Here is a 15,403-nt window from a genome sequence, read left to right as displayed (position 1 = left end):
GGCTTGGTTTTTGCTCTGACATGCACTGTCAATTTTGGGACCTTGTATAGATAGGTGTGTGCCTTTCCAAATCATGTCCAATCAATTGTATTTACCTCAGATGGACTCCAATCCAGTTGTAGAATCATCTCAAGGATGGTCAATGGGAACAAGATACACCTGAGCTCAATTTCGAGTCTCATAGCAAAGGGTCTGAATACTTAGGTATTTCTGTTTTTTTAGTTTTAATACATTTGTAAGAATTTCTAAAAACCCGCTTTCTCATTATGGGGTATTGTGTGTAGGTTGAAAAATAAATATTTAATCTATTTTAGAATAAGGCTGTAACGCAACAAAATGTGGAAAAAGTCAACGGGTCTGAATACTTTCTGAATGCCCTGTACATGGCTCTGGTCTTTCCTATTTGAAAAAAGTCAAATAAACGTTTTAATCTACCCCTAGCCCATTTTTTTTGGAGGGGGGTATGCCATCTAATTTTTAAGATTTATAGTTGACCCGTTAACCCATATACCATCAGCGTTTAAGAGATACAGTGGGGCAAAAAAAAGTATTTAGTCAGCCACCAATTGTGCAAGTTCTCCCACTTAAAAAGATGAGAGAGGCCTGTAATTTTCATCATAGGTACACTTCAACTATGACAGAAAAAATGAGAAAAAAAATCCAGGAAATCACATTGTAGGATTTTTAATTAATTTATTTTCAAATTATGGTGGAAAATAAGTATTTGGTCAATAACAAAAGTTTATCTCAATACTTTGTTATATACCCTTTGTTGGCAATGACAGAGGTCAAACATTTTCTGTAAGTCTTCACAAGGTTTGCACACACTGTTGCTGGTATTTTGGCCCATTCCTCCATGCAGATCTCCTCTAGAGCAGTGATGTTTTGGGGCTGTTGCTAGGCAATATGGACTTTCAACTCCCTCCAAAGATTTTCTATGGGGTTGAGATCTGGAGACTGGCTAGGCCACTCCAGGACCTTGAAATGCTTCTTACGAAGCCACTCCTTCATTGCCCGGGCGGTGTGTTTGGGATCATTGTCATGCTGAAAGAACCAGCCACGTTTCATCTTCAATGCCCTTGCTGATGGAAGGAGGTTTTCACTCAAAATCTCACGATACTTGGCCACATTCATTCTTTCCTTTACACGGATCAGTCGTCCTGGTCCCTTTGCAGAAAAACAGCCCCAAAGCATGATGTTTCCACCCCCATGCTTCACAGTAGGTATGGTGTTCTTTGGATGCAACTCAGCATTCTTTGTCCTCCAAACACGACGAGTTGAGTTTTTACCAAAAAGTTATATTGTGGTTTCATCTGACCATATGACATTCTCCCAATCTTCTTCTGGATCAGTCAAATGCTCTCTAGCAAACTTCAGACGGGCCTGGACATGTACTGGCTTAAGCAGGGGGACACGTCTGGCACTGCAGGATTTGAATCCCTGGCGGCGTAGTGTGTTACTGATGGTAGGCTTTGTTACTTTGGTCCCAGCTCTCTGCAGGTCATTCACTAGGCTCCCCCCGTGTGGTTCTAAGATTCTTGTGATCATTTTGACCCCACGGGGTGAGATTTTGCGTGGAGCCCCAGATCGAGGGAGATTATCAGTGGTCTTGTATGTCTTCCATTTCCTAATAATTGCTCCCACAGTTGATTTCTTCAAACCAAGCTGCTTACCTATTGCAGATTCAGTCTTCCCAGTCTGGTGCAGGTCTACAATTTTGTTTCTGGTGTCCTTTGACAGCTCTTTGGTCTTGGCCATAGTGGAGTTTGGAGTGTGACTGTTTGAGGTTGTGGACAGGTGTCTTTTATACTGATAACAAGTTCAAACAGGTGCCATTAATACAGGTAACGAGTGGAGGACAGAGGAGCCTCTTAAAGAAGAAGTTACAGGTCTGTGAGAGCCAGAAATCTTGCTTGTTTGTAGGTGACCAAATACTTATTTTCCACCATAATTTGCAAATAAATTCATAAAAAATCCTACAATGTGATTTTCTGGATTTTCTTTCTCATTTTGTCTGTTATAGTTGAAGGGTACCTATGATGAAAATTACAGGCCTCTCTCATCTTTTTAAGTGGGAGAACTTGCACAATTGGTGGCTGACTAAATACCTTTTTGCCCCACTGTAGCTATTGATTAAACATTTGTGTACATACAACCTGTGCATTGTATTCCCTTGTGTGGTTGTATTATGTTTTTAACTCATCAAATAAACCAAATGAAACGTGTTAAACTATTCACCAGATCATATGTTTCAAGAATATAAGTAGAAAATGACTTAGAATGTAATCTGTGTCAGGAAGGTAGCAGTGCACCAAGAGAAATTCAAATTTGCAAAAAAAAACTGACAAAAGGAAATGACAGTTTCGACCTGATTAAAGTGGGCTGTTTACCACAGTAACTGCCAGTAACCCAACACACACACACACACACACACACACACACACACACACGTACAACTGAACATGTAAGCTCATACACATTGATAAGTGCATTGAGCAAGCATGGATGAGCTGGGTGAGTATACTTTTTTTCCTCTGCTGCTGTTGTGTTATAAAACAAGATACAATAGATCAAACTATAAACAAAATACACACATCAATAGATTTGAGCACTAATAAAATATAAAAATGATATACTTATGAAAACGTACATGTAGAAGTTTTGTTGTGTGTGGTGAATGAAGCGTGTATTACATTGGGCATGCTAATCACATCATATGGTTCATATCGTATCTGAATCAAATGTATTGTTGTAGACATGACTGTTGATGTAAATTCACGGGGAATCACAAAGAAGGTTCTCTGTTGATAGGCAGATGGATTGTTAAGGCTGTTGACTGAAGTCACCTAGTACCAACCACATTCAATTAGTGAGAAATCCAGTGGATAGGGATATACAGTGGCTTCACCAAGTATCCACACCCCTTTACTTTTTCCACATGTTGTTGTTTTACAGCTTGAATTAAAAGTGGATTCAATTGAGATTTCGTGTCACTGGTCGACACACCATACCCCATAATGTCAACGTGGAATTTTGGTTGTTGAGCATTTTAGAAATTAATCAAAAATGTAAAGCTGCATTGTCTTGAGTCAATAAATAGTCAACCCCTTTGTTATGGCGAGCCTAAATTAGTTCAGGAGTAAACATGTGCTTAACAAATCGCATAATAAGTTCCATAGACTCAATCTGTGTACAATAATAGTGGTTAACCCTAAAGTTGACGTCTGCGCTTCCTGGGAAATCTAATTAGCACAATACAAAACTCCCCATGTCAATCGATCAGTTTAAAAAATATATATTTCTGGTTTTGCAGTGGATGTGTCTCAATCCCACGCCTATGTCACACTTCCGCATCTGTTGTGAAAGGTGACAGAGCTAGAGCGGTGTTTGTCAAAACATGAGACACCCCGAAAATAGGTCTTCTCACATAATTGTCTGTAGCGTCCAAACGGTTTGGCTTGCAAACTATGATCCCTCTATGTAAAGATGAGACTGTGAAAAACACGATGGTGTTCACCGTTTCACTCTATGGCCCCCCCACAAGCATCTTGGAACTCGTCTGAAGTCAGTACAGATGATCTGCCAACTTCTGTTTGTAGCGTCCGAACAGTTTGAGCTACACACTAATATGACCCCTCTGTGGAAAGGTCAGGCTCTCACAAACATGTACAGTTGAAGTCGGAAGTTTACATACACTTAGGTTGGAGTCATTTAAACTCATTTTTCAACCACTCCACAAATTTCTTGTTAACAAACTATAGTTTTGGCAAGTCGGTTAGGACATCTACTTTGTGCATGACACAAATTTTTCCAACAATTGTTTACAGACAGATTATTTCACTTCTAATTCACTGTATCACAATTCCAGTGGGTCAGAAGTTTACATACACTAAGTTGACTGTGCCTTTAAACAGCTTGGAAAATTCCAGAAAATTATGTCATGACTTTAGAAGCTTCTGATAATTAACATGATTTGAGTCAATTGGAGGTGTACCTGTGGATGTATTTCAAGGCCTACCTTCAAACTCAGTGCCTCTTTGCTTGACATAATGGGAAAATAAAAAGAAATCAGCCAAGACCTCAAAAAAAAATTGTAGCCCTCCACAAGTCTGGTTCATCCTTGGGAGCAATTTCCAAAATGCCTGAAGGTACCACGTTCATCTGTACAAACAATAGTACGCAAGTATAAACACCATGGGACCACGCAGTCGTCATACCACTCAGGAAGGAGACGCGTTCTGTCTCCTAGAGATGAACGTACTTCAGTGCTAAAAGTGCAAATCAATCCCAGAACAACAGCAAAGGACCTTGTGAAGATGATAGAGGAAACAGGTTCCAAAGTATCTATATCCACAGTAAAACGAGTCCTATATTGACATAACCTGAAAGGCCGCACAGCAAGGAAGAAGCCGCTGCTCCAAAACCGCCATAAAAAAGCCAGACTATGGTTTGCAATTGCACATGGGGACAAAGCTCGTACTTTTTGGAGAAATATCCTCTGGTTTGATGAAACAAAAATAGAACTATTTGTCCATAATGACCATTGTTATATTTGGAGGAAAAAGGGGGTGTCTTGCAAGCCAAAGAACCCCATCCCAACCGTGTAGCACGGGGGTGGCAGCATCATGTTGCGGGGGTGCTTTGCTGCAGGAGGGACTGGTGCACTTCACAAAGTAGATGGCATCATAAGGAGTGAAAATTATGTGGATATATTGAAGCAACATCTCAAGACATCAGTCAGGAAGTTAAAGCTTGGTCGCAAACGGGTCTTCCAAATGGACAATGACCCTAAGCATACTTCCAAGGTTGTGGCAAAATGGCTTAAAGACAACAAAGTCAAGGTATTGGAGTGGCCATCACATAGTCCTGACCTCAATCCTATAGAACATTTGTGGGCAGAACTGAAAAAGCATGTGCGAGCAAGGAGGCCTACAAACCTGACTCAGATACACCAGCTCTGTCAGGAGGAATGGGCCAAAATTCACCCAACTTATTGTGGGAAGCTTGTGGAAGGCTACCTGAAATGTTCTACCCAAGTTAAACAATTTAAAGGCAATACTACCAAATACTAATTGAGTGTATATAAACTTCTGACCAACTGGGAATGTGATGAAAGAAAGAAAAGCTGAAATAATCATTATCTCTACTATTATTCTGACATTTCACATTCTTAAAATAAAGTGGTGATCCTAACTGACCTAAGACAGAGAATTTTTACTGGGATTAAATGTCAGGAATTGTGAAAAACTGAGTTTAAATGTATTTGGCTAAGGTGTATGTAAACTTCCGACTTCAACTGTACATATGTTCACAAGACTCGTCTAAAGGTCCCCCATTACCAGTTGAAACAATGAATGAAAGTATATATGGAGAGTGTTTAGTGCCAAAACAGTCCCGATCGCTCAGATACAGGGCACTTCAGAACAAACTTAGTTTGCATTCCATGCTGTGAATATGTTGTTCATTGCGTTTGTATGGGCTAATAGCAGTAAGGCCCCAAAAACATTTATCCCCCAAAACCTTTTTTCATATTTCAATGGGTCTTAAAATTCAAAACCAAATAGCAAAATGATCCTTGGTATGACCTTCTTAAAACAATTCCATATAGCGTTGACAGGGCTTAGACTCTTATGGGTTAACATGAGTTTTGAATGACTACCCCATCTCTGTACCCCACACATACAATTATCTGTAAGGTCCCTCAATTGAGTAGTGAATTTCAAGCACAGATTCAACCACAAAGACCAGGGAGGTTTTGTCAATGCCTAGCAAAGAAGGACACCGTTTGGTAGATGTGTAAAAATAGAAAAAAGCAGACACTGAATATCCTTATGAGCATAGTGAAGTTACTAATTAGGCTTTGGATGGTGTATCATAACGCAAGGCCAAATCTACACTGGAATTGCTTACCAAGATGACATAGAATGATCCTGAGTGACCTAGTTACAGTTTTGAATTAAATCGACTTGAAAATCTAAGGCAATGCTAGAAAATGGCTGTCTAGCAATGATCAACAATCAACTTAAAAAACAATAATGGACAAATATTGTACAATCCAGGTGTGCAATGCTCTTGAATACTTATTTATATAGGTATTCACACTCCTGAGTCAATACTTTGTAGAAGCACCTTTGGCGGCAATTCCATGTATGAATACTTTCTGAAGGTACTTAATATACGTTGTATTTTTACTTTGAAAAAAGAAACAAATCATGGATTTGTGCTAAATCTCCACCAGCGTAGTTATGACTTACTTGTGTTCAACTTCCTCTTAAAATGAGCACAATACAATAGTTTTATGTAATGTTCCCTTTCATAGGCCACTGTCAGCATGTGAGTTAAAAGTCAGAATAAGACTGTTTGTTAGTCATAGAGTGCATCAGTTTAAAAAGTTTCACTTCTGCTTTGAGGTTCTTGTCTGTAACATCTCTTATATCATATCCTCAGGAAGCAGCACTGTATGAAACAATCAGTAGTGGAAAATGTCCCCAATTGTCATACTTGAGTAAAAGTAAAGATACGTTAATAGAAAATGACTCAAGGAAAGTGACCTAGTAAAATACTACTTGAGTAAAAGTCTATTTGGTTAAGCAAATCAGGCGGCACATTTTTTATGTTCTTTTAATTTACAGATAGCCACTCAAACACTCAGACATAATTTACAAGCAAAGCCTGTGTGTTTAGTGACTCCACCAGATCAGAGGCAGTAGAGATGACCTGGGATGTTCTCTTGATAAGTGTGTGAGTGGGACCATTTTCCTCTCCTGCTAAGCATTCAAAATGTAACTAGTACTTTTAGGTGTCAGGGAAAATGTATGGAGTAAAAGTACATTGTTTTCTTTAGCAATGTCGTGGTGTAAAAGTAAAAGTAATCAGAAATAGTAACGTAAATTACAGATACCCCAAAAAATACTTAAGAGATACTTTAAAGTATTTTTAAGTAAGTACTTTACACCACTGGAAACAACCACATCAGATCAATGGGTGTGTCTCGCAATAGGCAAAAGGAGAACGTAGTGAGGCATTGTAACTCATCTCAGAGGAAGTCTGTTAGAAGTGCTTATTCTGATTGATACTGTCGTACCATACCATACCACAGCAAATATGTGTTTTATAGATCTTATCCTAGAAGAGCTGGCTTTCAACTTAGCTGGTCCAGAGTCAGCTACTCAGAAGAAAGAAAGTGATACAGCCAACACAAATGGACAGGTAATGACAAAATCACCCCTAGCAGTTGTTGTTTAGTCTTTTTTCTAACTACTACAACTGGACGTGTCTTTTAGCTCTAGGCTTTATGTGAAATTTCCCATAGGTCTCAAAGGTGTGTCCTGTTGGTCTCCTTCCAAAGAACGAAATTGAGACAGATAGCACCAATGCATACAGGTGAGCCACTAGTAGGTCTGCTCACAGATAGCCATACGTTATGACCCTGGGTCAGACCATACAGATAGAGCTGAGACTGAGATGTATCACCTCAGATTCAAGCATCTGTCCAGTGTCCATTCTATAGCAGTGCTCATCTGTGGTTTTCTCTGTGTGTTTGTCAGTGAGTTACCAGCTCCAATGGAAGCCGGTCTGCTGAGTCCTTGCTCTGCTACCAGAGAGCTGGACTCCATAATGGAGGATTTGCTGTTTGGCCTGGAGATGAGGGTGAGGAAGCATCTATCATGAAATACGCTGTCGGTCAGAGCATGAGCAGAGGATGACTGTAGGAGAATCTCAAATGCATTTCCTTGATTCCTTGTGTCCTCTCTCCTCGCCCCCTCAAAACCCATTGTATGAGAGGGGAGGGACCTCTGAGCTTCCCATCCAACGGCTTCTCATCAAATGGGTTTTGAGAAGGAGGCAAGGAGAGAGGATGGGTTGAATCAAGCAAATACAATTCTCTGTCTTTCAATGAAGTTGACTTGATCTGACAGCAGAGGGCAGTATAAGCAAACTAAATAAATATTGGAAGCTTTAGTACCACTAGTGCCTCCAAAATGAATAGAATTTTGAGATATACAACTTTTAAAAACACATTTTAGATGCATATGAACGGATGCAATTCTGTTTTGAGGACACTTTTTCTCATCTTTAGCTCCCAGACCCTCCTCCTCCCTCAACCCCACCACCACTTGTCCAGAAGTCAGTCAAAAAGAACCATGTTGGAGAAAAGAAAGAAAAGGAGGACACCCAAGCGAAACAGGAGAGCACCAACAGTCCTAAGTCTTCTGATCTGGAGCGCAAGGCATCAACACAGAGAAAAACGGACGCCATAGATGACCTTCTGGGAGGCTTGAGCTGTGATATGGAGAAGATGGGTGTACGAACGGTGGCGAAGGGCCACTGTGCTTCCTGTGGCAAGGTCATTGTGGGAAAGGTAAACAGCTTGAGCTGTCAAAAACCAGACAAAAGCTTGATTTCAAAATAACAGTGTAGGCGAAGATGATCAATCAAAAGTACCATGGTCAGTACATGAAACAAAGTATATTTTTCTTCTTACCGCTTTATTTTATTCGGCAGATGATCACAGCCCTGGGCCAGGTGTGGCACCCAGAACACTTTGTTTGTGTGGAGTGTCAGGCTGAGCTGGGGACTAGTGGCTTCTTTGAGAGGGAGGGGAAGGCGTACTGTGAGAAAGACTACCAGCATCTCTTTTCACCTCGCTGTGGTTACTGCAAGGGTCCCATTCTGCAGGTAAACTCCTTCTCTTTGGATTGGACTATATTATCACCATTATTTAACACTGCACAAAACCAACTCACCACCTCTCTAGATCTGTTGTCGTTGGGTTTACCTCACCGCATGCTGGGCTCTTTGTCCTCTCTCACAGAACATCCTGACAGCGATGGACCGCACCTGGCACCCTGAGCACTTCTTCTGTTCCCATTGTGGGGAGCTCTTTGGGGCTGAAGGTGAAGGAGCACACTATCTGCCTGACAGATGGCACCACAACTACTACTGTTCCCTATAGGGTAACATATGATCTAGACCACAGTGTGACTGAGAACACTCCTCTCTTTGCGTGTGTGTCCTTTGATGTGTCATAGGTTTTCTGGAGAAGGACGGGAAGCCGTACTGCCACAGAGACTTTTACCATCTTTTTGCTCCAAAGTGCTCTGGTTGTGGAGACCCTGTGAGAGAGAACTACCTGACTGCAGCCAACGGCACCTGGCATCCCAACTGCTTCGTCTGCTCAGTGAGTCGCTCACCACAGATCACGCACAAAATCGAAACTTCTACCATTTCTCAGACAATAAACTTTGAACAGCCAACAGCCACAATACAACATTGTGCTGATATTATCAGAATCCTACTCAACCTCCAATAAAGAGTAGGCCTACTGTATCAATTAGATAGAAGAAGTGCTCTCTTTCTCCTTCTCTCCATCCCTCCAGGACTGTCTGAAGCCCTTCAACGATGGTTGTTTCCTGGAGCTGGATGGTCGTCCCCTGTGCTCTCTGCACTTCCACTCCCGACAGGGTACACTGTGTGGGGGCTGTGGAGAGCCCATCTCTGGCCGCTGCATCTCTGCTTTGGAGCGCAAGTTCCACCCTGAGCACTTTGTGTGTGCCTTCTGTCTGCGTAAACTCAGCCAGGGGGTGTTCAAGGAGCAGGCAGGGAAACCCTACTGCTCAGCCTGCCACACCAAACTGTTTGTGTGAGACTTATTTAACTGATAATGCCCGAGATGCCATGGTTTGGAGGATATATTGGCACCGGTTCGAGTGCCGGCAAACCGGGCTTCGAGGGCATTATCACTTTTATACAATGGGTTACCAACATATTCAAATAATGATTGACATATTTTAATTAAAAACGTTATTTTGATGAATTTATTCATACTATTTCATCCTTCCACAAAACATAGTCCCGACACAAAGCTGATTAATGATTTCGACTGGCTGAGAAATGATGCCTGTCTGTCTGTCTCGTCCTGACTCCCGACATGTTCATTACTAAAGGACAGCTGGAGATAGAATTTGAATATTGAAACAGTGTTGCAAATGTAGGAGAGACAGACAACAAGGTTTATACAAATCTCCTAATTAGTGCCCAGTTTATATATACGGTAATCAATTAACCTGAAAAAAGTCATACTTACAAAGTATGTGGAAAATCCCACACGGATCATTAAGGCAATATCCGCATAAGAATTGAAAAATTATTTTGTGTCATGTGTTGCATGTGGACATAGACTGAGTGTACAAAACCTTAAGAACACCTGCTCTTTCCATGACAGACTGACCAGGTGAATCCAGGTGAAAGCTAAGATCCTTATTGAAGTAACTTGTTAAATCCACTTCAATCAGTGTAGATGATGGGGAGGAGACAGGTTAAAGAAGAATATTTTTGAGACATGGATTGTGTATGTGTGCCATTCAGAGGGTGAATGGGCAAGACAAAAGGTTGAAGGGCCTTTGAACAGGGTATTGTAGTAGGTGCCAGGCGCACAGGTTTGTGTCAATAACTGCAATGCTGCTGGGTTGTTCATGCTCAACAGTTTCCCGTGTGTATCAAGAATGGTCTTCCACCAAAGGACATCCAACAACTGTGGGAAGCATTGGAGTCAACATGGGCCAGCATCCCTGAGGAACGCTTTCGACACCTTGTAGAGTCCATCCCCTGACAAATTGAGGCTGTTCTGTGGGGAAAAGGGCGTGCAACTCAATATAATGTTTTGTACACTCAGTATACAACCACGTATTCATGGAAATGAACAGGAGTGTTTGTTTAGAATAGGCTTACCAAGGAAAAGAGTTACCATCTGAATGCCTCATTGAAATGTAATCACATAATAGAGCTGATCATGAAAATATTATTTCTAATGTCTGAAACATGAAATCAAATTATACATTTGTGAACTTTGGATCGCTTTAAGGTGTATCAATATCGCCTAAATTGTGTTTAAATGAATTAATCATGATCACAAAGCATTTAAAGTCGAAGAAAGAATAACAGAAATCAACCAAATCCAGTTGAGTTTTTCCTGGAGTAAAATCCATGGGTTCCATAAAGATGTCCTCAGTGCCATGGGTTGGCAGAGGGGTGATCCATGCTGGCAGAGCCGAGGCTGCTTTCCAACTGTAGTTCATCAAGAGACTTCTCTATGGCTCTGACAGTTTACATTGGCATATTCTCTCTGGAACCAAGTTACTGTACGTGTCAGGTTTAGAAGAATTCTCAACATTGACCCACCTATTGCAGTCCATGAGAGATCGAGTAGGGTGTTGAAACAAATAGTGAAGGTTCCAGGAGAAGCTTTAACAACAGAAGTGAGCACCAACCCATACCACTTACGGTAACTGTAGGCACACAGCCAGGTTGTAATGTGATGTAATACTGGGGTCCTACAAAGGAGCCACTTTTCTGTTGATGTATAGGACTACTGGCTGTGTGCAGGCAGTGTGTAACTGGACATTGAGGAGGGGATAAATCATGTTGTCATCAGCACATTAGATCAAGTCTCCTGGTCTCCTATCCTGGACTAATGTGGGTTGGTGTCACAACATACTACTCTGCCAGGCCAAGCCCTCTGCTCTGTTCGTTAATGCACCTCTCTCTCATATGATTTCTAAGCCTTGTTTAACACACCGTTTCCTGTATAAAAGCTTTTCGTAGCTGTAAACTCACATTGGTAAATGTGAAGTACCTTCGACATACCAGCGACATACACACTGACATTAATCCTGGCTGTGGTGTGTAAGGTCCTCTTGACCATACAGCAATGAAGACAGTCTCAAACCACATTAAAACAGAAAACAAATCAAGATATAAAACGAAACAGGCTCCAAATACACAAGCACTTTACCTACTTCAAGGGGAGTGATCCAACTGAGGGGAGGAAAAGGTTCTTGGCACATAATAAACCTAGCGAACAAGAAATGTGAGTTGTGGCTCTTCTAAAAGGCGATGAATAAAGGGCTGTCTGTGGGTGCTGGGGGGGGATGTAACTCAGATGACATTTACTGCTGTGTAACGGGGTAACAGAGACCTGTGGAGTGCACTGGGGCATGGAAAGGCCTATGAGCTCGGGGCTGGAGGCTGGAAAAGGCTAGAGGGTGAGGAGGAGGGCAATATGGAGAGTTACCCCAGTGTGACACTGAAACCCTACCCTCTCCCCAAACTGCCTGTGGCCCCTGTGTCACCCCACTGGGGGTACGGAGAGAAGCACAGTCCCACTGTGGGTCACAACCAGGTGAGGATGGCCTTCTACCTTGTAAACCCAGAGTTGACATCTACCCTCAATCAACATTTCAGCCAATAACTGTCTAATACATCTCAGTTGACAGCCAGCAGACCGATATTCACACATGTAGATGACAGCTTCGTTCTGTTTATTAAAGAGGGATCCATTATGGAGATGAGAGCTTAGCTGAGTGGAGAGACAGACACAACAGACATTAACACACTTGAGAAAACAAGCGAAAACAAAACTCTCTGAACCCAAACAGATACAAGGGTCATTCATTAACACATTATAGACCTGAAATATTGAAAACATTCAGAAGAAATGCCCTTCTGCCAGGCCCCAAAGTATTGATGAACATATGAGGGTTGTGGACGCAGGCAAATTTGAAACCCGACAAAATGGTGGAAGACAGGCTCATAAAGACGAGTGACGAGTCCTCAGTGTACTAAGGCTTTTTCTCCACAATTGATCCTCTGTGTGTGTCTGTGTGAGCATCATTGTTATGGAATTAGTAGCCTGCAGTGAGAGACAGTCATGATTAATTGGGGAGCAAAAAAATATCAAATATGTTGCCAACTACAATAATGACCCTGGTGCACTTTTCCACCACAAATAGTCCCGTATCCATGGTTTCACTGGTCAGCATCACTGACTTTCATAAATAACCGAATTAGCACAGCTTCAGTGCTCAGCTTGAAACTAGGCGCTGGCAATGCAGAGTAATCTGTTATTCTAACTGACCAAACAGAGAAAAAAGCCTGTAAAGATATTCAGTTCAACAAACGTGGGCCGTTTTAACGAGACGCAATGGTTCATGTCTGTTTCAAAGTCCCTAACTGTTAAAACATTACCTCACATTATCTTACACTGCGAAAATATTTTAATTTGACTACAGCCAGGTGAGGGAATGAGGATATTGGTTTCCAAGGTGGTCCTTCCTTGATACTATATATACGTCAGACTCCATATGTCCATATATGAGGGGTCAGTGTTCCTGAAGGTGTGAATGGATTTGTTTTTTAAGTGGAGAGAAAACTGACAATTTTAACACCCCTCTAATAACTTCCATAGTAACACAGACAGTGCCTTAGGAGCAGAAAAGTTAATTAGGCCAGTGTATTCACACTGGTGCCGGTCCAGTCCTGGTCCCTCTGGGCTGTGGGCTGGCTGTCTTTGACTTGGCCCAGTCCTGCTGCCCTGGCTAGGCTGGCGGAGGGTGCAGGTATCACACCTGATTAATGACTGGCTCCTCTGTCCTCAGGAACTTCCTGTTGTCCTTGGCTGAGCCTCCTCGACCTGCTCCACGCTCTTACTGTCTAACACCAATAGTAAACGCAGGCTGACACACTCATAAACACTGACGCATACACACACACTAGCACATGTGCACACATGCATACACACAAATAAATACGAACAGACACTTTTTGAACATTCGTTAATGAGTTATACACAGTAGTTTTTTGGGGAATCTGTCATTTACTATTTATATTTTTGACTACTTTTACTTTTACTCTAATACTTTCCTACAGAAAATAATGTACTTGTTACTCCATACATTTTCCCTGACACCCCCCCAAAAAAGTAGTTCTCATGTGTGCCGAGTACAACAGGAGTACAACACCTTACAGTAGCGAGGCTATATAACAGTAGCGAGGCTAGATACAGGAGGTACTGGTACAGAGTCAATATGCAGGGGAACACAGGTTAGTCGAGGTGACTGAAGTAATATGTACATGTAGGTAGAGTTAAAGTGACTATGCATAGATAATAAACAGAGAGTGGTGTAAAAGAGGGGGTGGGGACAATGCAAATAGTCTGCGTAGCCATTGAATTTTTTAATCTTTATTTAAATAGGCAAGTCAGTTAAGAACAAGTTCTTATTTTCAATGATGGCCTAGGAACAGTGGGTTAACTGGCCTAGGAACAGTGGGTTAACTGTCTTGTTCAGGAGTAGAACAACAGATTTTTGCCTTGGCGGCTCAGGGATTCAATCTTGTAACCTTTACGGTTACTAGTCCAATGCTCTAACCACTAGGCTACCTAGGCTAGCTGTTCAGGAGTCTTATGGCTTGGGGGTAGACGCTGTTAAGAAGCCTTTTGGACTCAGACTTGGAGCTCCGGTACAGCTTGCCGTGTGGTAGCAGAGAGAACAGTCTATGAATAGGGTTGCTGGAGTCTTTGACAACTTTTAGGTTCTTCCTCTGACACCACCTGGTATAGAGGTCCTGGATGGCAGGAAGCTTGGCCCCAGCTAGGCACTTGGCCGTACGCACTACCCTCTGTAGTACTTTGCGGTCGGAGGCCAAGCAGTTGCCATACCAAGCAGTGATACAACCAGTCAGCATGCTCTCGATGGTGCACCTGTATACCTTTTTGAGGGTCTGAGGATCCATGCCAAATCTGTTCAGTCTCCTGAGGGGGAATAGGCATTGTCATGCCCTCTTCACGACTGTCTTGGTGTGTTTGGACCATGATAGTTTGTTGGTGATGTGGACACCAAGGAACTTGAAGCTCTCAACCTGCTCCACTACAGCCACGTCGATGAGAATGGGGGCGTGCTCTGTCCTCCTTTTCCTGTAGTCCACAATCATCTCCTTTGTCTTGATCACGTTGAGGGAGAGGTTGTTATCCTGGCACCACACGACCAGGTCTCTAACCTCCTCTCTATAGGCTGTCTCATTGTTGTCAGTGATCAGGCCTACCACTATTGTGTCATCGGCAAACTTAATGATGGTGTTGGAGTCGTGCCTGGCCATGCAGTCATGGGTGAACAGGGAGTACAGGAGGGGACTGAGCATGCACCCCTGAAGGGCCTCCGTGTTGAGGATCAGCGTGGCTGATGTGTTGTTACCTACCCTTACCACCTGGGGGCGGCCCATCAGGAAGTCCAGGATCCAGTTGCAAAGGGAGGTGTTTGGTCCCAGGGTCCTTAGCTTAGTGATGAGCTTTGAGGGCAACATGGTGGTGAATGCTGAGCTGTAGTCAATGAATAGCATTCTCACGTAGGTGTTCCTTTTGTCCAGGTGGGAAAGTGCAGTGTGGAGTGAACTAGAGATTGCATCCTCTGTGGATCTGTTGGGATGGTATGCAAATTGGAGTGGGTCTAGGGTTTCTGGGAAAATGGTGTTGATGTGAGCCATGACCAGCTTTTCAAAGTACTTCACAGCTACAGACGTGAGTGCTACGGGTCGGTAGTCATTTAGGATATGGTGGTCTGCTTGAAAC

The 15,403-nt window shown here is 42.4% G+C and overlaps 1 protein-coding gene across 3 annotated transcripts; it reads left to right on the top strand.

Moving 5' to 3' along the window:
- The first annotated feature begins 2,413 nt into the window (after nt 1-2,413).
- On the top strand, nt 2,414-10,262 carry LOC112241089 (leupaxin). 3 transcript variants are annotated; one of them, XM_024409293.2, is made up of 9 exons: nt 2,414-2,514; nt 7,118-7,209; nt 7,313-7,383; nt 7,548-7,650; nt 8,081-8,362; nt 8,506-8,679; nt 8,816-8,897; nt 9,033-9,181; nt 9,381-10,261. In XM_024409293.2, exons 1-9 carry the CDS (start codon nt 2,502-2,504, stop codon nt 9,645-9,647), a joined length of 1,233 nt encoding a protein of 410 aa, XP_024265061.1. In that variant the 5' UTR covers nt 2,414-2,501; the 3' UTR covers nt 9,648-10,261. The 3 variants fall into 3 exon arrangements, with proteins under 3 accessions (XP_024265061.1, XP_024265115.1, XP_024265168.1); XM_024409347.2 differs by lacking the exon at nt 2,414-2,514 and adding an exon at nt 6,635-6,741 and having other exon boundaries at nt 9,381-10,262; XM_024409400.2 differs by lacking the exon at nt 2,414-2,514 and adding an exon at nt 6,635-6,741 and having other exon boundaries at nt 7,284-7,383; nt 9,381-10,262.
- The last annotated feature ends 5,141 nt before the right edge of the window (nt 10,263-15,403 follow it).

The sequence above is a fragment of the Oncorhynchus tshawytscha genome, linkage group LG01, assembly GCF_018296145.1.
Source record: "Oncorhynchus tshawytscha isolate Ot180627B linkage group LG01, Otsh_v2.0, whole genome shotgun sequence".
NCBI classification, from domain to species: Eukaryota; Metazoa; Chordata; class Actinopteri; order Salmoniformes; family Salmonidae; genus Oncorhynchus; species Oncorhynchus tshawytscha.
The sequence above is the reverse complement of the archived record's forward strand: the minus strand, read 5'-3'. Positions and strand labels throughout refer to the sequence as shown.